Below are 26,198 nucleotides of genomic sequence, written 5' to 3'. Positions count from 1 at the left end.
GTGAGCACGTGCTCAGTACAGCGGACACTCGATAAGAGTGCTAGTACAGTGTGCCCTGGCTAAAAGGGCCAAGTGCACAATTCGGCGTGCGTGATCGGACTCGTGCGTGAGCCGATAGTTCGAAACGAAAACACGAAACATTTTTTTCGAATTTTTTCGAGCCACGAACAGTTCGTGGAGAGCCGTCGTTATAAACGGTTCGATGAAGCGCAGTGGAAGCGCCGTCAGCGTGATGAGCGCTTCCAGCGCTGTTGAAAGCGCCCGAGTTACCAACTCGGCGACTCTTTTCTGTTCCCAGAACGATTGATAATTTATATATGATGATCATACATACACAAAACATACATACACAAAACATACATACATAAAACATACATATGTACATTTAATACATGAAACATACATACATAAAACATACATACATAAAACATACACACAAAGATAGACAAAAGTTAGAGAATCCAAAAACATTATGAATAAAAAAGACACTTCTGTTTTAACATCTGAATCGAACAGACGTTTGAGTTACTCGGGGAAAAACTAAATACACACACATCTCACACACCCTCATTCAAACCATCTAGCTCCCGGTGGTAATTGGCGCAGCTGGGTCAGGAATAGACCTACTTATGTTCACATTGAGAACTATGTCTTAAAAGCATTGGTAATTGGAACGGAATCAATTGTTGATAATCGTTTACATGGCTAAACCAATCACACAACACAAAAAACCAAAAAAAAAAAAAAAAATATTTACCTTACAGTATTTACATACATGTACATGTTACACACATGAAGATTGGCCTACAGAATCAATTGCTGATAACTAAAGGTCAATCATAAGTTAAATTAAAATTATTTTAGTAAAAGTGTTAAAAAGTGTGGGCTGAAATCATACGTTAATAATCGCCGAAAAAAAAAAAAAAAAAAAAAAAAAAAGGAATATGTATATATGTATGTACACCCATGATGAATATAATAGGTACACCCTTTAAAATTTAATTTAAATTAGCACAACTTTTTTTCTATTACCTTAATCACCAAAATTTAAATGCACATTTGTTTATTGAACATTTGTGTATTGTTTACCTTAATTTGGAAATGAAAAGTTATTTTATTCAAAAGTTACAACAAAAATATGAAATTTCAGAATTTCGTGGTTGATGAAAATAATAGGTACACTTTAATTCACTAAGTCATATTTAATTTTTTTTTTTTCAAATCACTGAAAATCTATTTTTGTTTCATTATCTGATTAATATGGAATGTATCCACCTTAATTTTACCGTTACTTTTCCCATCCGATTGGGGATACTCTTAATCAAAGCTTGGCAGGACTCTATCGAAGTCTTCTTCGACGCACTCCCACAATTGTCGGTTGTTGCCACTTTTTTCTGTTCGAGACTGATCCTATAGCTCACCCCACAAGTTATCGATGAGATTCAGATCCGGAGACTAACTGGGTCAAGAGAAAACCACTCCTAACCTAAGAAATTCGGACACTTTCGAGTCCTTGAGAGCCATTGGATCCAAAATGGACAATGATATTAATGTTTTTCCAATTAGGATATGACTACAAATGGCTAATCTATCAGTTCGTATCGCAAGAAGGGTTCCTTTGATGCGAACCAAAGATTTGATCATATAGCAAAGATTTCTTAACGACTACTTCACATGGGCAGCATCTGAAGTTCAAAAAAACCGGCCTAATATCCTTCTTAGCAACGAAACTAAAATTTATCTTTTCGGAAATGACTGTTCCTAACATTTAAGGCGCCCTATAACCAAAAACTTTGATCACCGCTACAGTGGTGCATGGTGTTAAAAATATTATAGTGTGGGGTTGTTTGTCTTGGTCAGAACACTATCCAATATTCCTAGTATCTGACATGATGGGAGCAGCTGACTATAGGGATGTCCTGGAAAATATTATGCTAGCATATTTAGAGGAAAAAAAAGTCCCTGTGGTGGGTTTATCAACAGGATAACGACGTAAAACACACCTCAAAAATTTTAAAAACTTGGTTAGAGGTCAATATAGTGGTCGCTCTTACCTAGCCCACTTAGTCTCCGGATCTGAATCTCATCGATAACTTGTGGGGTGAGCTATAGGATCAGTCTCGAACAGAAAAAAGTGGCAACAATCGACAATTGTGGGAGTGCGTCGAAGAAGACTTCGATAGAGTCCTGCCAAGCTTTGATTAAGAGTATTCCCAGTCGGATGAGAAAAGTAACGGTAAAATTAAGGTGGATACATTCCATATTAATCAGATAATGAAACAAAAATAGATTTTCAGTGATTTCAAAACCAAAAAAAAAAAATAAAACTTAGTCAATTAAAGTGTACCTATTATTTTCATCAAGCACGAAATTCTGAAATTTCATATTTTTTGTTGTAACTTTTGAATAAAATAATTTTTCTTTTCCAAATTATGGTAAACAATACACAAATGTTCAATAAACAAATGTGCATTTAAATTTTGGTGATTAAGGTAAAAGAAAAAAAGTTGTGCTAATTTAAAGTCAAAAAAATTAATTTTAAGGGGTGTACCTATTATATTCATCATGGGTGTATGTACATGTATGCAGAAACACATGTGTATGTGTAAATTTTGTAATTCAATGGAAATGTTATGTGCTGCAAAGCTACAAGATCGATACATTGTTTGTCGCTCACTCTGCTTCGAATTTTATAATTCGGCGAAATTGCCGAAACGCTACAGAGCCACAATATTGCGTTTCGGGCGAAATCAATCTGCTGGCAGAACTACGCTGAGCGGACTACGCTGGAAAGTTAGCAATTTCTGGCGAAACTGATTAGATAGCTGAGCTGCGATGGGCAGACGAAGCAGCAAAGGCGGCAAATTCTAGTGAAATCGATATCCTAAGCAGAGCTGCAATTGGCAAACAAAGTTTTCATAAGTAGTAACGTTTTATTGTAGGCTCATTTACAAAAGTGAGCTCGAGTTGCAAAGACGTTAATAAAATTAGAAGTTCAGTTTAAAGTTGTGACACCAAGTTTAAGAACAATATACTATTAATTACTATTAACAATATACTATTAATACATAATTAAAGTAATAAAGGTTTGTTACAAAATATTTTAAAAGAACATTAAGAACAATACAAACGATGCGATGTTAGTGCCATACAGTGAAACAAAAAAATATACATATATATATGTGTATATGTACCTATATGTATGTATGTATATATAGATGTATATGTGTGCGTGTATGTGTTGTGTGTATGTGTATGTGCATAGACAATTATAATTATGTTTAAAACATTGCAGAATTTTAAAACACTCAAAAAAAAAAAATATATAGAAATAAATAAAAAAAAAATAATAATAATAAGGATAATAATACAGATGTATATTAGTGTACGTGTGTGCATATGTATGTGTGTGTGTGTATATGTATATATATGTATGTATATACATATATATGTATGTGTGTGTCGGTGTTACATATATGTACATGTATATAAATAAATATAATAATGTTTAAAACATTATAGAATTTAGAAACACTCACGTCGACAAATCACGTCAACATAAATGCCAAAAAAATCTACATTCCAAGCAGCCACAAAAAGAACATCTGCCAGACGAACGGCAAGACTCATTTATGAAGATCCAGTTCATTCACCCAACGACGTAGCAATGGATTCTGGAAATGCCTCAGTGTCACTTCACACAACTATATCGACTCCAAACGTTACGCCTACAATAAGCAGCATAGCCAACAACCCAACATCTTTAAATCCAACTGACATCCTTGCCTTTATCAAGGAGCTACCTACTTTTGACGGCATCCCTAATAAACTGCAAGACTTCATTGTCAATGTGGAAGAAGTCATCGCTTTGATCAGAGAAACTGACCAGACACCATACAGCTCCCTTCTGTTAAGAGCCATCAGGAACAAAATCGTAGGTAGGGCTAATGACGCCTTAAAACTATCCAATACTGCACTCACCTGGGATGACATCAAGGCTAATCTCATACAGCATTATGGTAACAAGAAAAGCGAAGCTATGCTTATTCGCGATTTACAAAACTTTCCCGATAACTTGTCATTAGGTCAACTATTTTATAGTATTTTAAAAATAAGATCACAATTGACAGACATTTTACAAAACACAAATCAAAACTCAACTGACAAACCAAAATTATATAACGAGATATGCTTGGAAACCTTTTTAATTAATCTACGAGAATCCTTAAAACTTTAATAAAATCAAAAAACCCACAAAATATCAAGGAAGCCTATGAACATTGCCGTGTCGAAAAGACCTTCTATTCGCAAAAACCAAATACTAGCCAGAATTTTCGAGCATAGGTAACACCATACTTACGCACCCAAAACATAAGAAATCAACCAAACAACAACCCCTATTCTAACAATAGAAGCCAATTATTTAGAAATAATTCAACCATTTCTCAGCCTAACATTAACACCCAGGCTAATAACAACTACCATAATAGAAATTCAACTGTAAATCCTTTCAATTCAACAGGCCCAACTAGGAACCAATTACACAATATCAATGAGCAACAATCTTCAACTGAACTTTGTAATATTAATGACACAGGAAATTTTTTCGAAACTGCCTCCGAGAACCATCATCATACATCAACGCTCTCGTGGAAGACGGACGTGTTTTTTTAAAAACATTTAACTGATTTTATAATTTTTTTTATTTTGTTTTATCGGCATCGCGGTCGAAAATTATAATTATAATATTAAATCTAACTTGCACCATATCACTCGTTTGCGTTCTTGTGTGTTTGTGTTAATAATTTTTAACAACCTTAATTCTGTTAAAACCTTTGTTGGTTTTTTTTTTCTTTTCTTTCTTTCTTTCCCACCTTTTTTTTCCTTCTTGTAAATCACAAGCACCGCTCATTTGTTGTTGTCTTGCAATTTCTGTGAGTTCTTGTTGCAGTGTTTTTGTTTTTGTGATTTCTAGCTCCCGCGCTCGCGCTCTTTAACTTTTTTCGTTTTCGTTTCACTCGTCGCCGTTATTTGCGCTCATACTGCAGTCTGTTGTGTCTGTAATTTAGACTCTATAGTGCTCTCTTTATCTTTTAACCCTTGTGCACCCTCAATATTTCGCTTTCTTATTATTTCTGGACCTCAGAGTGAGTTATATATTTTAATACCAATACATATCTCATTTTTATTTGTTTGGTTACTAATTCATCCAATTAACTCATAATGCCTGTCTGTTCGGTTAAAAATTGTTTGCAGCCCGCCTCACCCCTGAATAGTTTTATTTACTGTTGGTTGTGTAAAACTACAGTACATGTTAAGTGCGCCGGCTTTACATGCAGGGTAAAGGATCTTTTATATCTAAAAAGGGTCTCAAATGAGGATGTGAGTCATGCCGTATCGTGGAAGATGAAATGGAACTTTTCATGCGGCAAACAAAGGATAACCTGATGAGTCTGTCCGCCAGTTTTCTTAAACTCTCGCAAGAGTTTAAACCTGTCGAGTCACAGTTTAGTAGTTTAACGCTACTGACTGAGTCTCGAAAGCGTAAGAAGGCAGGAGAACAGACTTCTGATTTGTCCTTGTGTTTGCCGGTCTCCACATCGATATCAGTTCCGACCCCCTCTCAACCAATGCCAACTCTAATTCCGCAGACGATGTCTGTAGTGTCCGTTTTGTCTGGGCAAGAATCTACACCGATGGATTTTGCCGATAGGGATTCTAGTGATAGTAGTGCCGGAGTGCCACTTGTTGCAACTGATGCTACAATAAATGCGGTAGCTGATGCAATACCTGCAATGCCGAAACCATTGGTGGGAGTGCCACCTAAAAAACACATTTTTGTTTCGAGACTTCTCCCTGATGCTACATCGGATGATGTCATGGCCCACATTCGGGCTAAACTGAATGTCTCCAATATATCAATAGAAAAGTTCAAATTTTCATATTCTAGACAAATTTCATCTTTAAAATCAGTGTTCCAATTGAGTTCTTTGACTGTATCTGCAGTTCTAGCTTCTGGCCGAAAAGCTTAATTGTGAAGGAGTTTACATCCAGAAAAAGGAAGACACGGAGACAAACAAGGATTCCTTCACCATCTATTCCTCTTTCTTCCTCATCTGTTCCCACTCCTTCCTTATCTATTCCTTCTTCTACTCTATCAAAAAACTAACAACTTCCTTCTCTGTTGGCTATCAGAATGTCAGAGGCCTTAATACTAAACTTTCTAAACTCTTTGTAGATAGTCTGTCTTTTGATTTTGAGCTAATTGCCTTTACTGAGACTTGGTTAAAACCTGACTTTTTGACGCCACAGTTCTACCCTCTAAATGCAATATTTTTAGACGTGATCGTACTGATCGTAGGGGTGGTGGAGTTCTTATTGCTGTAGATTCCGCCCTATCATCGGGTCTGATAACAATACCTGTCTCAAGTACTATATGCGTTAAGGTATCTTTTACTCGTTTTTCCATTTTTTGTTACCTGTTCTTACATTCCGCTCCAATCGGAATGGCCAACATATTTACTACACTTAGATTCTATTAAATTTATACTTGAACTACTATCTGATAGAGACTTATTAATTGTCCTTGGGGACTTTAACCTGCCCACTATGACTTGGTCAACAGTTAATGGTAGCAAAACGTTGCTGCCCTCTGGGTGTCATGATTTTATTGATGGTCTGCTTGAGCTTTCGTTGGCCCAGCTGAATTCGATTTCTAATACGTCTGGCAGATTTCTGGATCTGATTTTTACTTCTGATCCTAGCTTTTGTGAAGTATCTAGAACTAGTCCAATGGTGTTACCAGAGGATAGTTATCATCCAACTTTAGAGTTATCTATTGAGTTTCCCAGCCGCGAGCCAATCTCCGAGTGTGATCCTATGGTACGCACCCGATGTTTTCGGAAGACTGACTTTGTCGCACTAAACAATGCCTTTCTTAATACCGATTGGACTAATTTATACACTTGTACGGATATGAATTCCGCCATTTCTTTATTTTATACCACTGTTGACTCGATCTTTAACGACTGTGTACCCTTAGTGTCTCCTGTGGTGACGCAAAAATTACCATGGTTTACGCGGGGGCTGTCAAAACTGAAGAATCTTAAGTCTAGGTATTAAAAAAAATATGAAGTCACGGGTCTATCATCGGATCTGTCTCGTTACTTGGTTGCTAAATCGAATTTTATTGTTTCTAATTCTAAATGCTATAATAATTACTTACAACGTTGCAAATTGCAATTCTCCGAAAATCCTAAAGAGTTCTACAGTTTCGTGAACTCAAAGCGTAATTCTATCTCCCTTCCATCGTTTGCAGTTTTTAATAATGATTCGGCCTCTTCTGATCAATCTATTTCTAATTTATTTGCTAACTTCTTCTCGACTACGTACATATCTACTAAGTACAACTCTAGTCAGATATATCCATATCCTATAACTAAATCCAACTGTATTCTCAATCCTATTATAACGCAAAGTTCGGTAGCTAAGGAACTAATGACGATTAAGCCGGTATACTCACCGGGCCCAGACGGTATTCCCGCTTGTGTCCTGAGGTTCTGTGCGGAGTCATTGTGCTCGCCTTTACTTAAGCTTTTTGAGTTGTCCGTTACACTGTCCGAGTTTCCAACTATATGGAAGGATTTGTTTATTTTACCTCTTCACAAATGTGGCAATAAATCCGACGTCACTAATTACAGAGGAATTTCTAAATTGTCAGCGATACCTAAACTGTTTGAGAAAATTATGACGTCTCAAATACAGCATTTATGTAAATCTATTTTTTCGCCATACCAGCATGGGTTTGTCAAGAATAGGTCTACCACAACTAACCTTTTACAGTTTACATCTTTTGTAATCCAAGGTTTTAAGAAACAACAGCAAACTGATGTTATATATACGGATTTCAGTAAGGCTTTCGATTCGGTAAACCATGCCTTACTATTACATAAGCTGAATTTAGTTGGCTTTCCGGATGCTCTGCTTGCTTGGATTTCACAATATCTAAGCAATAGGAGGCAGAGGGTTCTTTTTAGGTCCTCTCTTTCTAAGATCATTTGTGTTGAATCAGGAGTCCCACAGGGCAGTCACCTTGGCCCATTGTTATTTACCATTTTTATTAATGATCTCCCCACCGTTCTTTTAAATTCCAGAGTTCTTATGTATGCCGATGATGTAAAAATCGCTAATCGCATCGTAGACTCTCTCTCATGTCATACCTTGCAAGCTGACCTGAATGCTTTTCAGGGGTGGTGTAGGACTAACTTGTTATCTCTAAACTGTTCTAAGTGCAAAGTTATGTCTTTTTATCGAGGTTCTCCCCAATTAACGAGTTACTTTTTAAATAATTTCCCTTTAGAAAAAATTAATAATACTTCCTTGGTTGTAAAAGATTTAGGGATTTTAATCGACCACAAACTTAGTTTTAATCAGCATATATCGACTACTGTTAGTAGGGCTAAAAGTGTTCTTGGCTTTATAAAACGCTGGTCGAAGGAGTTCAAGGATCCATATACTAGCAAAATACTTTTTACTTCTTTAGTCCGTCCCATATTAGAATATGGATCTATTGTTTGGTCTCCTCAATATGAGTTTTATCAAAACAAATTAGAATCTGTACAAAAACAGTTTTTACTCTTCGCCTTTCGTGATTTGCGCTGGGATCCAACTGTACAACTTCCATCTTATTCTAGTCGACTTCAGTTAATTAACCTTCCTTCTTTATCTAATCGTAGAACAATGCTTGGTGTAACTTTTCTTTACAAACTTTTGAATGGTGAGATTGACTCTTCTGAGCTGTTGAGCCAAATTAACATTTCTGTTCCATCTAGAAGGACCCACAATTACACACCGCTTATACTTCCCACTTGTACAACTAACTTTTCTCTGCATGAACCTTTTCGTATACTATGTAGTGACTACAACAGACTTTGGCACGTTATCGGTTCCGAAACATCGCTTCCGGGTATAAAAACTGCGATCTTGTCCTTCCTCGCTCGAAATTAGTTGTAATCATCTTTATTTTGACCTATCCTGTTTGCTTTTTATATGTAACCTATTATCTCATTACATTTAATATTTTCTATTTCTTTAGTTTAATTTATGTTTATATAAGTTAACTTTCGCATTACCATGCGAAAGCTATCTTACGATTTCGTAAGGATTTATTACAAATGATATTTACCCAAATAATAATCCTGGACAATTACAGAACATTACAATTGGTTTTATTTTATATTTAGTATAAGTAGTGAGCTGTTTGTATTTTAACTTAGAGCTAATTGATTCAAAGTTCTTGTCCCTTTGCTGATTGCAACCAGAATGATTCTTAACGCTACCGCCCAGAAGTGCCAAAGCTCCCTAGCTGGCCTTAAGTTGCTGACGCAGCGCGAATGACCGTCCAACGGTCGCACGCGCATCCGGTGTCACCGCTTGGCTCTTGCGCAAGCGGTTGGTATTTCTGCTTTCCCATCCTTTCTGCTGAGCCAGCAATCCACGCTGAGCCAGCAGTTTGTGTGAGGGGCAGGTTGTGTGAGGGGCAGGGTGGCCTGATGTTAGTGGGCAGAGTTCATGGTGTTAACTCCTCCCCCTCCAGAGATCTGCGTCCCGCAGATTAGGGTGAAGGCGACGGACTGGCCTTTTCTGGTATCGCCAGGCCTCTTGTGGACGTCATTTTTCTCCAGGCAATGTATAACATGATACCGACACACGCAGTTCCAATGGCTTCTGTTAATAAAGATATTTTTAGCTTTCTTGATACATCGTATAGTTTTCTTAGATTTTGTGTAGAAAATTCGTGAACATATTGCAGCGTCGGGGTGTAACTTAAGGCTGTTATGTTGGAGAGAACCGCAGGCATTGCGGTAAGGGCAGAAGCAGATCGGCTCGAATAAGTCTTCCTTCCGATGGTTATTGTTTCGTTTTGGAGTTTGATAATGAAGGAGCCCTGGAGTCTTCGTTGTCCCGAGGAGGTGGTCACTGTTCCATTAAAGCCAGTGAGGAACACCGTGCTTTCGTCCATCAGTGTAACCGATTCCTGTGCCCCTTAGGTAATGGCATTGTGCGTTGCCGCCCTTGATGAGCCGTGGGATGCAGCTTTCCTCGTTTAGCCTGCGCAGGTTTTCTTCTTGACAAACCGTTGTATTGCCAATGGAGAGGCAATTTCCAAGGACCTCATAGGTTTCGGTTGGGTCCACTGCTATCAGGTTGGCATCCAAGACGATTTTGCGACCCTCACGGACTGTGGGGAGTAGGTGAAGTAACTTGTACCTCCTGTCGGTCACCTTGGGAATGGCTAGGACGTAGAGCAGGAAGGTCCCATTGGACATGACCGTTGGGCGGGAGAATTCAATGGCCTCGACCGCGTTCTGGTACGGGAGTCCCATTACTTCGTTTAGGATATCATCTACTTCCTTTCCGTTTAGTAGGTCCGTGTTCACCGCTCCCGTTTTAGCTAATTGGCATGCTCTGGTCACTTCATGGACTTGCCTTGCCAAAATCATGGCCTTATGTAACGTCGCAGTGGCAGCGTGTATGTCTCCGTCTATCGAGTTGACTTTTCCGATGATCCCATTTAGTTCTTCCAGAGTCCGATATGTAGCCTCGAAAAGCTTTTCGTTGATGCGGACTTGCTGGTTATTGCCCGCAACAAGACCATCCTGGGTCTTCAGAGCCGCATTCCAGTCGGCCGCATCTGGGGAGCCAGCAATCCATTTCCATGCTGAACCGAGCCATTCCACGGCCCTAGGTCTCCGGGCCGGTGTGGAAAGCAATCTTCCAGTATCCTCTTCGGCCTGATCCAAGTAGTGGTCCGCTATCATCCTTGTACGCTGGTCGGATAGCAGTGTGGATTCCTCCCGCGTGGTTTGGATTGCCTGTTGGAACTCCAGCAGATTTATGACGTGAATCAGCCGAAACACGCCGCTAACCCGCCAGACGTATCCCTGCTGAAGGGGAATTACCGGAGAGTCGTAATTGAAGAAATGGGCAGCACTTGCCTGCTGCAACATCACCATTGCCATCCTTGAAGACGAAGAGAGTTAGTAATGCTTATAATATGAATTTTCTTAGGGCTAAGTATTGATTGGTATTGGTTTCCACCTGGTTCGTGAAGAGTGCTTTCTTAATTCTTAAATATTTCTCAATTTTTGTTGGCTTTCTATATATTTTTGCCTGCTTCTTTTTTTTTTTTTTTTTTTTTTTTTTTTTTACTTGTATTTTTTGTTTTTTTTTTTATTAATTTTTTATGTTGTTGTCTTTATGGAAATGGGTTGATGAGGTGGGGCGATTTCCTATCTACTCATTCTTTTGCTTTAGATTTCAGATGGGCTTTGTGGAATACCTTGCCCGTCTTTGTTTTTACTGTGGCCCTTCTATCCTCCTGTACTTCCTCAATGTTGAATAGGTTTTTCTCTTTTCCCTTAATCTGTTTGTTTCTGACAAAGATTTCCTCCCCTTGTTTATATTCAACTTGTTTCTTTTTCCCTTTATTCCGCCTGCGGATAACCGCCTCCTGTTTCGCTTGTAAGAGGCCGGTTATATCCTCTAAAGTGTTGCGTCTAAAATCCGTCAAGCCTTGATAATTTATCCTAGCCGTTCTGTCTAGGAAAATATCAACTGGCTTTTTCCCGATGACGGAGTGGATTGAATTATTGTACCTATCGACAGCCATGGGTACGAGTTCGGATACTTTGAGAGTTGAGAACTCGGACTTGAGGCATCTATAGATTTCGAGGAATGTCGAGTGGAATCGTTCCACTTGCCCATTGACCTCGCTCCGTTGGGTGGGAGTATGATATACGACTATGTCCAGTAGTTTAAGGTAATTGAGGACTGTGGGGCAAAGGAGCCCTCGTTCATTGTCCGTTACCAAGATTTTGGGTGCCGTGAAATAGTGCAGCACCTCCGCCAATCTTTCACGCAGGTGGAGGGCTGACTTTGACTCTATGGGAAATAGTTTGGCAAATTTTGAAAATTTGTCAATGCAGCTGAGAAATTTTTGTTTTTCCAACGCGAAGATGTCTATATGGAGGATTTCGCACGGGTATGTTGGAATTGGAGTAGGTTCCAATAATGGTTGATTGGGGTGGCGGTCGTATTTATGTAACTTGCATGTTTTGCAGGCTGCCACAATATTTCTGATTCTACTCGCCATTTTTGGGAAATAGACCCGCTCTAGTAGTTGAAGTCTTATTTCATTGGAATTTCTGTGAGCCCTCTGGTGTTCTTCAGTGATGATTCCGCAAATCGCATCGTCATCAGTCAAATCGGTCACCATCCTTTGCGTGATGCGAAGTTTGTAGCCCGTGAATGATTCGAGGTAACACGTTTGCAGAAGCTGCAGATGTGTATCCGGGATTTTAATTCCGTTTATTAGGGACGGGCTAAGGTAAGCCTTCAGTATGGTGTCCAATTCTGCAGTAGTAAATGTTCTGATGGGCAGTAGGTGCCGAGTGAAGCCGGCATGCGGTGAGACGCATTCATAGTCTGAACGAGCGGGATCAAAGACAATCTGATTCCTGAATGCATTGATGGGGACCTCGACATGTGGAACAAGATCAGATGCGTCTTGAAGTGCGCTGTGCACCGTTGCCAATGAGTCAGTGTCATTGTCCAAGGTGCCGAGGATATTCAAATTTAGTTGGTTTGGTAATTTTTCAAGCGAGTCGTACGAGATTCTTGACAACGCATCCGCTACCACGTTCGCTTTCCCTGGTTTGTAGATTAGCTCGTGGTCGTATTCTTCTATCCTAGACTTCCAACGCTTAAGTTTGGCGTTGAAATTGCTATTCCCCATGGCATAAATCAGTGGTTGGTGGTCAGTGTATATTTTTAAAGATGCGGTTCCGTATAAATAGGTCCTGAGGCTGTCCAGTGCCCAGATGATTGCCAACATTTCTCTCTCAATTGTGGCGTAGTTTTCTTCTGTCCGACTAAGTGCCCTTGAGAGATAGGTAATGGGCCTATCATTGTTTGCGGTAATCTGTGATAAAACGGCCCCGAGGGCGACGTTTGACGCATCTGTGGTGAGATGGAAAGGTTTCGAAAAGTCAGGGAAGGCTAACACCTCCGATGAGGAGAGAAGCGTTTTCAAATCGCGGAAAGCTTGCATTGCCTCCTCGTCTAGTGTAATTAAAACTTTTTTTGATTGCGAGGATTTAACTTGGGCACCGCCCGCACGCGTCAGGTTGGTAAGCGGTTTCGCGATTCTAGCGTAATCCTTTATAAATTTCCTGTAGTAGGAGGTCATACCTAAGAAAGACTTGAGCTCCTTTAGATTTCTTGGGGGCTGTATTTTTAGGATTGCATTGACTTTTTTGTCATCGACTTTGATGCCATCCCCCCGTTACGATGTAGCCTAGGAATTCGACTTGTTTCTGCAGGAAGTGCGTTTTTTCGAGGTTCACCTGCAGGCCTACATCACGAAGTCTGGTAAGTATTGTGGTTAAGTTCGACCAATGGTCTTCGTAGGATGAACTGAAAACAATTATGTCGTCAATGTACACGTAGCATATTTTCCCGATGTACTCCCTGAGTACATCGTCTATCATTCTTTGGAAGATGGCGGGGGCATTCTTAAGCCCGAAAGGTAATCTAAGAAATTCATATTTTCCGTTCAAGGTTGAAAAAGCGGTCTTTGGAATGTCCGCGGGATTCATGTGAATCTGGTGGAAACCCGAAGTTAGATCAATGGTAGTAAAAAGCTTCGCCTTGCCTAAGCTAGCTAACGTGGAAGTAATGTCTGGGATTGGGTATCTATCGGACACCGTCACCGCATTTAGTCTTTTGTAGTCAATCACCATGCGGTATTGTTTCTCCCCGTTGGGCTTTGGTTTCTTTTCCACCACCCATACTGGAGAGTTATACGGGCTTCCCGACGGCCGGATCATACCCTCGTGCAGGAGTTTCGTAACCTGGTTTTCAACTTCCTGTCTCATGTGGACTGGATATGGATAGAATCTGGTGTAAACGGCATCCTCCGTTCGGGTGCGGATGGATGCTTTAATTTGGGTTTCTACGGCTCCACCAGGGGCCACAGGGCCGAAGACGGATGAAAAGCTTTTGAGTAGGGCTTCCAGGGTGGGCCCGACTTCTTTCGGATGGTCCTCGTCTAAGAGGAAATTGAGTTGGGTTGATAAGCGGTTTAGGAGAGGTATCGCTACCCCGGGCTGAATGGTTAATGTGTCAAGTTCCCTGTCAATTTTAGCCTTCAGGTGTCTTAACGTATCATCGCCGATAATACCATCAAAGCTGTTCAGGTTCGGTAACGTGTAGAATGTTAGTTGAGTGTTGTTGCCCAAAGGGGCGAAAAAGGGGCCGGTTGTAGATTTGGATACTTTAATAGGGCCTCCGGCTGACTGCACTAGGAATGGGGTCTGCAAAGCCGAAGCCCCGTCAGATAGTTCCCGACTAATAAAGTTTCTGTTTGCGCCAGTATCAATGAGAAACTGTCGCACTACCCCATTCCTATCTTCGTACTCTATGTATGGTACGCTTGAGAGGCCATGCCCATAAAATTTATTTGATCTTGGATCACGAGGTCATCGGGGTGCGGTGGGGCCACATGGGCTGCACCCTCATCTCGCTCGTTAACCGCGATCGTCGGCATTTCTTCGTACAACTGTTCGTTACTCGGAGGAGCCTCAATAGGCCTTGGGGCGCAGTCTACTCCATTAGGATCGGACACGTTTGGTGCTTCCACATGGAATAGATACTGTGCTTTTTTGAAGGGGTTAGTTGACTCGCTGGGGCTTCTCTTGACGCCCCCTTCCACTCCCTGGTTTGGGAATCGAGTCCTGGACTGGCTTGAGGTTGCCGGTTCCATTTTGATGGCCGGCCTGGTAATTTGTTGGCTTCGGAAGCCACTAGACACCGACGGGGGCTGGTGTGGGGCCGCGGTCCTATGATTTGCATGGGTCACGGGGTTGTTGAATCTTGGGGAAAAATGATTGGGTGGATATTGCTGCCGGTAAACGGCCCGTTGTTGATACGGTGGCCTAACGGGAGCGGTCGAGGAAGCTAAGTTCTTCGTGTACATGACGTTATCTAACTCCTGAGCGATTGAAAATGCCTCTGGCAATGTTCTAGGGCGATTTACAGTGACCAACCCCGCCATTTCTTGGGGTAGCCCTCTTATGAAGACCCGTAAGGCTCTTTCGCGGTACGAGCCTATGAGAGCTTCAAGCACTCCCTTGGCGTGTCCTGCATTCCTGAGTTTTGCTACGATCAAAGAGAGATGCCTGTTGATATTGTTATAATATCCCTCCAAGTTCCCATCACCGCGGACTAGCATACTCATCTGATATTCTAAAGTCCCTATGTCCCTTTTGTCCTCATAATTTGAGGCAAGGACCTTCCTGATTTCTGGCCAATCGTCATCTGCTACGTCGCTAGAGATCAACATCTCGTCCGCCCTGCCTTCTATCTTCGACCTCAGGTGGAGGACGACGGCCCTATATATCAGCTTATCTCTTGCTACCTCATAATCCCGAACTATGGATTCAGCTTGCCTGATCCAGGTTGGATACTGGGCAGCTTCTCCCGTAAAGGGCCTTATTTCCTTGACGCAATCTGGTAAAGTTGCTATCTGCCTTAGGTCGAATTCGGTTAGGGCTTTGGATAGCGGTTTGTCCACTACGACTACGGGTTCCGAGTTCTTTCCTTCTAAAATTAACACCTTTTCTTTTTGCTGTCTTAGCTCCTCCGTAAGGGAGGCTACCTGAGCGAGTAGGGTGGAAATGGCCACTTTCATCTCGTCCATTTTTTGAGAGGGAAAAAAAATTGGAATTCAATACGAAAGAATAGGATGGAATAGTGTGATATCTTTCAAATTAACTTTTTTTATTAATTTTTTTTTTTTTTTTTTTTTTTTTAATTGGTTGGTTGATTGATAAAGTATTTACAAGTAAAACAATTACAAGCAAAAAAAAAAAAATGACACAAAATTCTCTTCTTTTTTTTTTTTTTTTATTTTATTTTATATATTTTTTTAAAAAAGAAGGGATAGATTTTTTTGGCAAAATAATTGTACTGAATGATTTTAGGTTTTTACTAAATCTGAGCACTCTTCACTCACCTGGGTTATTGTTGTTAGTATGGTTTTATTGAAATGATGGTGTGGTTTGTGTGGTGGTCCCTCCTTACAGGGTCAGCGTTTTTCTGTTAACGAAATTTCAAAATAATTAGTACAATGTAGGGGTTTTGTTGTGTTTTTGTTTTTTTTCCTTTTTTTTTTTCCATAAGTCTAATATACTCGGGTCAGCATTAAAAAAAAATTCTTGAATTTGCTTTAGTTTGCATCTTTCATTACTGCATTGCTAGTTTTTTGTTTGTTATTTGTTGGTATTTAATTTTCGAGTTCATTTTTTTTTCTTTATTGCTGAGCGAGTATTATTTCGTTTTATTTTTTTTTGTTGTGCGCGTGAGCTGCCTGTTGCTGTGTCCCCCTTTGTCAGTAAGGGGAGGCTCCATTTTTCCCTTTTAGCCCATTTACGAGCCTACTTAGGTAGGAGTGGCTCCACGTCCCCGTTTGAAGGGGACACTTTCGGTGGAAGACACAGCCAGCGGCCAATACTCACTTATCGCGACAAAGCATTTTCTTAAAACTATTTTATTCACATTTCTTTATTTGTTTGTTTGCTTAAATTCTAACATATTGCCACTCGCAACCAATAGTTGCCGCAGTGGTTTGAGTGCGTGGATAACAGCTCCACCTTTCACTCTTGTTTGGTTTTTTTTCTTTTTTTTTATTTTTATTAACTTATTTGTATCTCTTTTGTTTTCTCTCTTAAGGAGAGGGGAAAGAAAAAAAAAAAGAGACCGCCTCATTCACCAATCACTCGCACAAACCGGGTGCCCCTCGGGCAAGCCGCACTGACAACCACTGGTAACTGAGTTGAGTTACTTAATGAATAGTTATCCCTCAACGGGGTTTTGAACCCCGGGCCCCCCGCTTATCAGGCGGTAGCCATCCACTTCATATTTTTGAGGCCATTCAGTTTTCACTCACTTTAACTTAAAAAAAATTACACCACAGCTCCGTCTTGTCAGGCGGCTGCCAGAGGCTTTGTTTTATTCTTGCATAATCTTTTTTCAATTTTGTTTTGTGTTATTCTTTTGATGTTTTCACCGGGCACTCGCGATTGGTTTTTTTTTTTTGAGGCGGTCCCTGCTCGGGCGCCAGTTAACTTTCGCATTACCATGCGAAAGCTACCTTACGATTTCGTAAGGATTTATTACAAATGATATTTGCCCAAATAATAATCCTGGACAATTACAGAACATTACAATTGGTTTTATTTTATATTTAGTATAAGTAGTGAGCTGTTTGTATTTTAACTTAGAGCTAATTGATTCAAAGTTCTTGTCCCTTTGCTGATTGCAACCAGAATGATTCTTAACGCTACCGCCCAGAAGTGCCAAAGCTCCCTAGCTGGCCTTAAGTTGCTGACGCAGCGCGAATGACCGTCCAACGGTCGCACGCGCATCCGGTGTCACCGCTGGCTCTTGCGCAAGCGGTTGGTATTTCTGCTTTTCCATCCTTTCTGCTGAGCCAGCAATCCACGCTGAGCCAGCAGTTTGTGTGAGGGGCAGGTTGTGTGAGGGGCAGGGTGGCCTGATGTTAGTGGGCAGAGTTCATGGTGTTAACTTATATGTAATACGCCTATGCCCTTAGGTCGGAGTGGGTAGAGGTTGTAACATTAACTTTACTTAGGGTCATTCGTAACAGGCCCGGGCCTGGTGTCATATGGGCCACTTGTTCGTACTGAGCGTTGTACGACTACGTCTATTTAAAATAAAGTAAAATATAATTAAAAACAGTTATTCGCCTTGGAGCACCCCTCTTTGGGTAGTTCCAAAAAAATCGAACTCCCCTGAAACGCAAAAATGGAGATTAGTTTTAGATTATCGTAAACTTAACGAAAAAACAATTTCAGACCGTTATCCAATTCCAAATATAAATGAGATTTTAGACCAACTTGGTAAATCTAATTACTTCTCAACTCTTGATTCAGCTAGTGGATTTCACCAGATTGAAATGAACCAAGCAGATAGGAGCAAAACAGCTTTTACAGTCGAAGGTGGCCACTTTGAATTCATCCGTATGACGTTCGGGTTGAAGAATACACCTGCAACGTTCCAAAGAGTAATGGACCATGTCCTTGGAGATCTAGTAGGTTCCATTTGTTTAGTATACCTAGACGACATTATAATTTTTTCACCATCTCTACAAAAACACCTGATAGATATAAGGCAAGTATTTAATAGACTCAGATCCGCTAATCTTAAGCTACAAATCGCAAAATCTGACTTCCTTCGGAGAGAAGTTAATTTTCTAGGTCATATTGTAACTCAAGATGGGGTCAAGCCTAACCCAAATAAGATAAAATCCATTCAGGAGTTCCCTATCCCAAAAAACAGGAGACAAATTAAATCATTTCTAGGTCTTCTTGGCTATTATAGAAAATTTATTAAAGACTTTGCCCGCATAACAAAGCCACTAACACAACAATTAAAAGGTACAAAAGCAGTAACAATTGATGAAGAATACTGTAAAACTTTTGAATTCTGTAAGACATTACTTTGTAATTATCCAATATTGACCTACCCAAACTTTAAAGAACCCTTTATATTAACTACTGATGCAAGCAATTATGCCATCGGCGCTGTTTTATCCCAAAAATTATCTGGAAGCGACAAACCTATTTCTTACGCCAGTCGCACATTATCCGATGAAGAAACCCGTTATTCAGCTACAGAAAAAGAAATGCTTGCAGTCCATTGGGCAGTAAAACACTTCAGACCCTACTTATTCGGAAAAAAATTTATTTTAGTTTCAGACCACAAACCATTAACATGGAACACAGGACCATTTTCCACCAACGACAAGGTCGCCCGTTGGAAACTACAATACGTTAACAATATAGATGTCGAAAATTTTTCAAATAACAAAGTAACATCTTCTCTGTATAATCTTGCATCAAGCATAATAATTGTCGAAAAACCACTTATCGATTTTAATTTGCAGATTGTTTTAGCTGAAGGTTCTCCTGCTTCTTACCAGGTTTCCACTCCCTTTAAAAACAAATTAAGGAGAACCATCACAGAACCCAGACTTAACTCAGATACTGTACTAGACATTCTAAAAAAAATTTTAAAGATTAACAGGATTAGCAATTTACACATCAGACAGTATTTTTCAAATAGTACTAGATGTGTTCTCTAAACATTTTTCTCACAATAAATTATTTAAATTACTTAGGTGTACAACTCTTTTAGACGATATCACTAATACGACCGATCAAGAAAAAATAGTCAATGATTATCACAATAATAACAATCACATTGATGAAACATTAATGCACCTTAAAAGAAAAGTCTACTTTCCACATATGAAAAGCAAAATAGCGCAAATAATAAAGGGTTGTGAAATTTGCCTCACACTTAAATACGATAGACAGCCGCAGAAACCACCTTTTGAAGTACCAGAAACTCCTTGCAAACCAATGGACATAGTCCATATAGACATATACACGATAAACAAAAACTATAACCTTACACTAATAGATAAGTTTTCAAAATTTGCGTGTGCCTACCCTATACCCAACAGGACCTGCATAAACGTCATTACCGCCATGAAACATTTTTTCAGCCTTTTTGGAATCCCTAAAAAAATAGTTTATGACCAAGGTGCGTAATTTTCTGGCAGTATATTTAAAGATTTCTGTAATCAATACGACATCCAATGTCATATAACTTCCTTCCAGCAGTCATCCAGCAACTCTCCAGTAGAACGATTACATTCGACACTGACTGAAACCTATAGAATAATCACAGAATTAAAAAAGAAAAATAAGCAGATTAACAAACACGAGGAAACTCTTTCGGAAACACTTCTCACGTACAATAACGCTATACATTCATCTACAAAATACACACCTTTTGAACTTTTTACTGGACGCACACCTATATTTGAACAAACAATTAAATACGACACTAATCATGAATATTTACAAAAATTAAATTTTTTCAATCAAAATTATACCAAGAGGTAAAAGAGATTTTACATAAAAATACTAAAAGCAAACTTGATAAACTTAACGAAACTCGGAAATCCGCAGCCCCCTTATCAACTAATGAAAGCATATTTCGAAAAGAAAACCGTAGAAATAAGTTAACGCCAAGATTTTCTAAACATAAAGTCTTACGAGATAATGGTAACACACTTATCACCACACGCTTGCAAAAAAATCCATAAATCTAAAATAAGGCGAACAACAAAATAATAATTAGTATAATCTTTGCTTTTTACATATGTCATTCATTGTACCCAAACGCATTGTGAACAATATACAGCATTTGTTTTAACATAAAATGCTACAAAAACAACTAGAAAAATTAAGCTTTCAGCATACCATTAGATCCTTTTGTGTTGCGTTGGAATCACAAGTGGACAACGACGGTCCGATGAACAAGCCCAAGTCACAAAGAAAATCAGCGGCATCCACCCCGACAGCCCCATTCTAAACGCATTTGCTTCATTTTGGGGAGGGGGGAGTTACCAACCCAACACCCTGGTCACTAAATTGGGGAACGAGACCCAGGAAAGAAGACGTGGCATCGACTCTGTTCTGTTCCCAGAACGATTGATAATTTATATATGATGATCATACATACACAAAACATACATACATAAAACATACATACATTTGATACATAAAACATACATACATAAAACATACATACATAAAACATACACACAAAGATAGACAAAAGGCCCTACGACTTGGCCCTAGTCAGTGAGCCGTATAGAACGGAGAGGAACGCCGACTGGGTATCCGACATCAACGGAAAGGCTGCTATTTGGTCCTGCGGGACTATCAGGCTCCCAATTGAGGAAGTCGCCCAGATGGAGGGCTTCGTCCGGGCAAAAATTGGAGGGTACTGGGTCTATAGCTGCTACCTGCCTCCCAGCTACACCCTAGAGAGGTTTGGATGTACCATCGACGCCATTTCTGTCGACGCCAGGGGCCGCCAAGGTGTCATCATTGGCGGTGACTTTAATGCTTGGGCAACTGAATGGGGTAGTACTCGCCCGACGCACGGGGCCGCCTTTTGCTCGAGTGTTTCTGCAATCTCAGTGTCTCGCTGCTCAATTCCGGCTCAAGATTCACTTTCAGTAGAGCCGGTGCAGGATCCATTGTCGACCTTACGTTCGCCAGTGACTCCATAGCTTCACAGTCGAATTGGGAAGTTGGGCGTCACTACACCGGTAGCGACCATGCCACGAGCTGAGCGAACGCCTCCCACCGGGAAAAGCTACAAGTTTGGAGTCCTTAAACTTGTACACGTTTAGCAGAGTGTTGGAGAGTTTACGTGATGCACGCCTAGGAGATGCAGACACGGCAGCGAACTCTTTCATGTCGACACTGGAGAGGGCCTGTGATGAGAGTATGTCCCAGCGCAAGGCATACAGAAGGCACCACAAACCAGTCTGTTGGTGGAATGACAGTATCGCCGACGTTCGCCGCAGATGCTTCCGCGCGAGGCGCATGTACCAGCGTGCTAGAGGGACGCTAGCCTTCCCAGACCTATATCTGGAATACAAGCAGTGCTGCAAGGCTCTCAAAAAGGCGATCAAAGACAGCAAACGCGAGTGCTTCCTGGCCCTATGCGACTCCGCAGAGCAGGACCCATGGGGTAAGGCATACCAGACTGTCGTGAAGCGCTTGCATATAGACAAGACTCCGGCACCAAAGGACGCCCCCGACTGTTAGGAGCATAGTAGACACCCTCTTCCCTCAAATCGTGGACGAATTGCCTGTCCTGCATCCCCCGCTTCACCCACAAATAGAGGAATGCACAGTGGACGAGGTACTCAACATAGTCCGGAATCTTAAACCTGCGAAGGCTCCGGGCCCCGACGGAATCACTAACCAAATACTAAAGATCGCGGTGTCGTTACAGGCTGAGTCCTTTGTGGACTTGTACAACAAGTGCATGAGGGAAGGCGCGTTCCCATCCAGATGGAAAAAGCAGAACCTAATCTTGCTTACGAAACCAGGGAAAACTTCTCTCGATGCGTCTTCATTCAGGCCGATCTGCCTCCTGGACTCGGCAGGTAAAGTTCTAGAGTCTCTAATTTGCGCAAGGCTTAGCTCAGCCATCCAAGCCAACGGAGGACTCAGGAGCAGCAGTTCGGTTTCCGGAAGGCTAGGTCCACAACTGATGCCATTGCACGCGTGGTTAATATTGCGGCGGACGCGATCGCCGGTGCTAGATGGAAAGGGGGGTCGAAAGAGTACCGTCTGGTAACCACCCTAGACATAAAAACGCCTTCAACTCGGCCAGATGGAGCCGTATCCTAGTCGCATTAGCCGATTTTGGAGTCCCACACTACCTCCTCAGTTGTGTGCGACAATATTTCCAAGGAAGGACCATCTGCTACACCACAAATGATGGCCCAGTAGTGCGGACAGTGTCTGGAGAAGTGCCCCAAGGCTCGGTGCTGGGACCTTTACTCTGGAATACAATGTACGACGGAGTCTTACGCCTGCAGTTTCCGCCTGGCACCCACATCACAGGGTTCGCGGACGACATAGTCCTTGCCGTGGTCGCTAAGACCGTCAAGGAAGTTGAGGAACGCTCGAATGCCGCCATTAGAAGCGTCGAGCAGTGGCTCCAGGCCGCCGGCCTCCAGTTGGCAGCTCACAAGACGGAGGCAGTGCTTATCAGCAGCAGAAAGACTGTGGAATCCGCAAAAGTACGGGTGGGCAGCGCTGTGATTGAATCCAAGAGGGCTATCAAATATCTCGGCGTTCTACTGGACACAAGGCTCAGTTTTAGGGAGCATCTGCAACATGCTGGAGAAAAAGCAGCCAAATCCGCACACGCTTTATCGCGCATCCTCTTAAACACGCGCGGCCCGAGGCAGGGACGACGGCTACTGCTCTCGAGCGTCACCACATCGACGGCGCTTTACGCAGTACCAGCGTGGATCGACGGCATGAGAGTGAAAAGCTACCGACGAGGACTCGAAGCAACCCACCGGCTAAGCGCGATAAGAGTCTGCAGCGCATTCCGCACGATCTCGGGATGACGCGGCGCTCGTTATCGCAGGAATGATGCCGATCGAAGATCAGGCAGCGATCATCGAAGCAGTCGCTAAGGCCAGACGAGGTAGCTCAGTAGGACCGGGAGAAACACGCAGTCTAGCGCGGCAACATAGTATACGGAGGTGGCAAGAGCGCTGGGACACCTCGACCAAGGGAAGGTGGACGCACACGCTCATCCCTGACATTAGCGCGTGGGTCCTGCGCAAACACGGCGAGGTAAACTATTACCTGACTCAACTGCTGAGTGGTCACGGCTGCTTCAGGACGTATCTGAAGAGATTCGGCCACGAAACTTCGGACGAATGCACCTGGTGCGCAGCGGAATACCCGGAAGACGCCGAGCATGTTTTGCTGCATTGTCCCAGATTTGAAGCTGCGAGAATTTCCATGGAGTGCGCAATGGGGCATCGCGCAACACTGGAAAATTTGACCAGGCTGATGGTCGCTAATCCCCGAGCCTGGGAGGCCGTCAGTACTTTCGCGTCGGTTGTAGTGATGAAGGAGCTCAGGAGGCTCGGCGTCAGAGGCACGAGGAATGATCGCCCAGGGCCCCGCGAAGCAGTACCCAAAAGTAGTCCCGTTTGACCCTGTATTCGTATCCACCTCCCCCTCTAACTTCACGAGTGTATTGTATTGTTCTCTCCTTGATTTGTGATGCTTAAAATTTATTGTTTATTATATTCTTTTTATATATGTTACGTTAATAAGTTGTTATGTATGTATGAGTAATAAAAAAAAAAAAAAAAAAAAAAAAAAAAAGACAAAAGGTAGAGAATCAAAAACATTATGAATAAAAAAGACACTTCTGTTTTAACATCTGAATCGAACAGACGTTTGAGTTACTCGGGGAAAAACAAAATACACACACATCTCACACACCCTCATTCAAACCATCTAGCTCCCGGTGGTAATTCCCGCAGCGCTGCGTCGGGCGTCGAGTCGGTTGCGGAGTCCATGGTGTCCGCTAGTGACACCTTGGACGAATCGTGCGCGGAGATGACGCTTGTCGTCGGAAAGCGAGGTTAGAAGGCCCGCAAGGCGAAGGATCGCTCGGCTCGTTCGTCGCCGGTGCTTGAGCAAGTTGCTCCCGTCGCCAAGAAGCCGCATTTGGACAGCGTGTCCATGCCCGCCCCCGCCGTTCCGCCCATGAAGCCAGCCAAACGAAAGGCTGCCGTTTCCGACACGGAAATGAGCTTGGCGAATCGTCGCCGGTGGCTCGTCTGCAATTCTTGCAGAGATTGGCGCCTCAGGGATGCCATCAGAAATGCCATGGTTGGCATGGAGCCACTCAGCTGGAGCGTCTCGACAGGCACCCCAACCAGCTGGCCATAAATCTTCTAGACAACAGCACTACCACCCGCCGCCATCCATTGGACCTACCAGCCGCGAGGAGTGATCAGCTCACTGGCTCTCACCAACAACGCCCCTCCTTCCCCCACCCACATGACCCTAACCACGCTAAATAATCTAGTCTTAATGATTATTTTTGCGTAAACATCATAGTCTGTTATATTTGTTGTAAAATTCAATTAATTCCCTAAGTCACTGTCACGCCCCATAATTTACTTATTGTCCACAAATCGGACAGATTGTAAATATGAGATCCCGTTAAAAAAAAAAAAATAAATAAATAAATAAAATATGTAATATAATAATTTACAATACAGTACTAAAATTCAAATAATCGGCAATGTCAATTTATTAAATATTATATTGAAGTTTAATGGTATTTATAAAAATACGTTTTTTTTTTTATTTTATTTTTTTTTTTTTTTGTGGTTCAGTGTTCTTTTTTAAGATCTATCCGGGAGACAATTATTAAATTTGTTCAAACAATAACCTTGCAGCTCAAATGGCTTCTATCTGGTGAACAACGTTATCAAAATTGCATTTGAAGAAAGGACCATGCTGCTTATATGGCTTCTATATTAGAGATGGCGCCCAACGTTATCAAAAAGGCTGCTGTAAAATGGACCTTCCAGCTTGAATGGCTTCTATCAACAACAACAACTACAAATTACTGACCTGTGCAAATATTGAAAATAGATAACATAACATCTACAGCACACCATCACCAGACATTAGGTACCGTTGAAAGAAATATAGGACCTTCAACGAGTACATTCGTTCATATATTTCAGTAGATAAAACTGATTGGGACATATGGTTACAGCATTTCGTGTATTGTTTTAACAACAACACCATCAGTAATACATAATTATTGTCCATATGAATTACCAATTCAATTTAATAGTGTTAATACTATAGATCCAATATATAATATAGAAGACTATTCTAAGGAAGTTAGGGTTTAGATTAGATTAGAAACGCGTATAAAAGAGCTAGAATACTTTTGGAAAACAATAAATTAAGCAAAAGAAATAAGTGATAAAAAAATATCAGATTTTAAATAGAAATAGGTGACAAGGTTTTCTTAAAAAACGAAACTGGTCATAAGCTTTATTCAGTGTATTTAGGACCCTTCGATGTTGTAGAAATAAGTAAAAATAACAATATAAAAATTAGAAATAATAAAGGTAAGATACAAAAAGTACATAAAGATAGATTAAAAAAAAAAAGAAAAGAAATATATAATATCAAAAAGTAATTAAAAATATACATATATATAAGAAAATATTTTATGGATTCATCTATTATTGAAAATATATTCATATGATTTCGAAAAAAAGAAAATTTGTCTGACCAGACGCAAACTAAAGCAAAAAAAAAATTGCTTCTTAATATACACATTTACCTTACCTTTATTTTACCTTTACTCAATTATCTAATGATTATTAATAACTCCATAATATTACGTTGTTCTCTAAAAGGGGAGGTGTAGTATATTCATACAATAATCATTCAATACAATGAGCTTAACTTGTAACACTCTGTTGCAAGTATAAACTATTAAACATATACGCATTAAAATATAATTGTGCACTTGAATATGTTTATATATATACATTGATGTATGTACATAAACAGTTAAGTTAATCATATATGGATGTACATTTGTATATGCACATACACATATTCACATAAGCAATGTATCATACACACATTACGACGACGTGGAGAACG

General features: G+C 40.9%; 2 protein-coding genes across 2 annotated transcripts; one reads left to right on the top strand and one right to left on the bottom strand.

Moving 5' to 3' along the window:
• Positions 1–9,986: 9,986 nt before the first annotated feature.
• Positions 9,987–15,760, bottom strand: LOC137572157 (uncharacterized). Its single transcript, XM_068283927.1, has 5 exons — positions 14,493–15,760; positions 13,328–14,421; positions 12,148–13,251; positions 11,658–11,943; positions 9,987–11,022 (listed from the first exon to the last, which is right to left on the bottom strand). Exons 1-5 carry the CDS (start codon positions 15,758–15,760, stop codon positions 9,987–9,989), a joined length of 4,788 nt encoding a protein of 1,595 aa, XP_068140028.1.
• A 5,148-nt stretch (positions 15,761–20,908) lies between these two features.
• Positions 20,909–21,776, top strand: LOC137572156 (uncharacterized). Its single transcript, XM_068283926.1, has 2 exons — positions 20,909–21,220; positions 21,276–21,776. Exons 1-2 carry the CDS (start codon positions 20,909–20,911, stop codon positions 21,774–21,776), a joined length of 813 nt encoding a protein of 270 aa, XP_068140027.1.
• Positions 21,777–26,198: the final 4,422 nt, after the last annotated feature.

This window comes from Drosophila tropicalis, unplaced genomic scaffold (genome assembly GCF_018151085.1).
Source record: "Drosophila tropicalis isolate 14030-0801.00 unplaced genomic scaffold, ASM1815108v1 contig_23, whole genome shotgun sequence".
NCBI classification, from domain to species: domain Eukaryota; kingdom Metazoa; phylum Arthropoda; class Insecta; order Diptera; family Drosophilidae; genus Drosophila; species Drosophila tropicalis.
Note: the sequence above shows the minus strand (reverse complement) of the source record. Positions and strands in the feature narration are given on the sequence as shown.

What these genes read in the sequence shown, in the direction of transcription:
- LOC137572157 (XM_068283927.1), bottom strand. Translation starts at nt 15,760, where the DNA reads ATGGACGAGATGAAAGTGGCCATTTCCACCCTACTCGCTCAGGTAGCC. An exon ending in AACGGGGGGATGGCATCAAA is followed by an intron (nt 13,252 to 13,327) that starts GTCGATGACAAA and finishes AGTCTTTCTTAG; the next exon opens with GTATGACCTCCTACTACAGG. An exon ending in CTATTTCCCAAAAATGGCGA is followed by an intron (nt 11,944 to 12,147) that starts GTAGAATCAGAA and finishes TATTTCCCATAG; the next exon opens with AGTCAAAGTCAGCCCTCCAC.
- LOC137572156 (XM_068283926.1), top strand. Translation starts at nt 20,909, where the DNA reads ATGGAGGGCTTCGTCCGGGCAAAAATTGGAGGGTACTGGGTCTATAGC. An exon ending in TGTCGACCTTACGTTCGCCA is followed by an intron (nt 21,221 to 21,275) that starts GTGACTCCATAG and finishes CTACACCGGTAG; the next exon opens with CGACCATGCCACGAGCTGAG.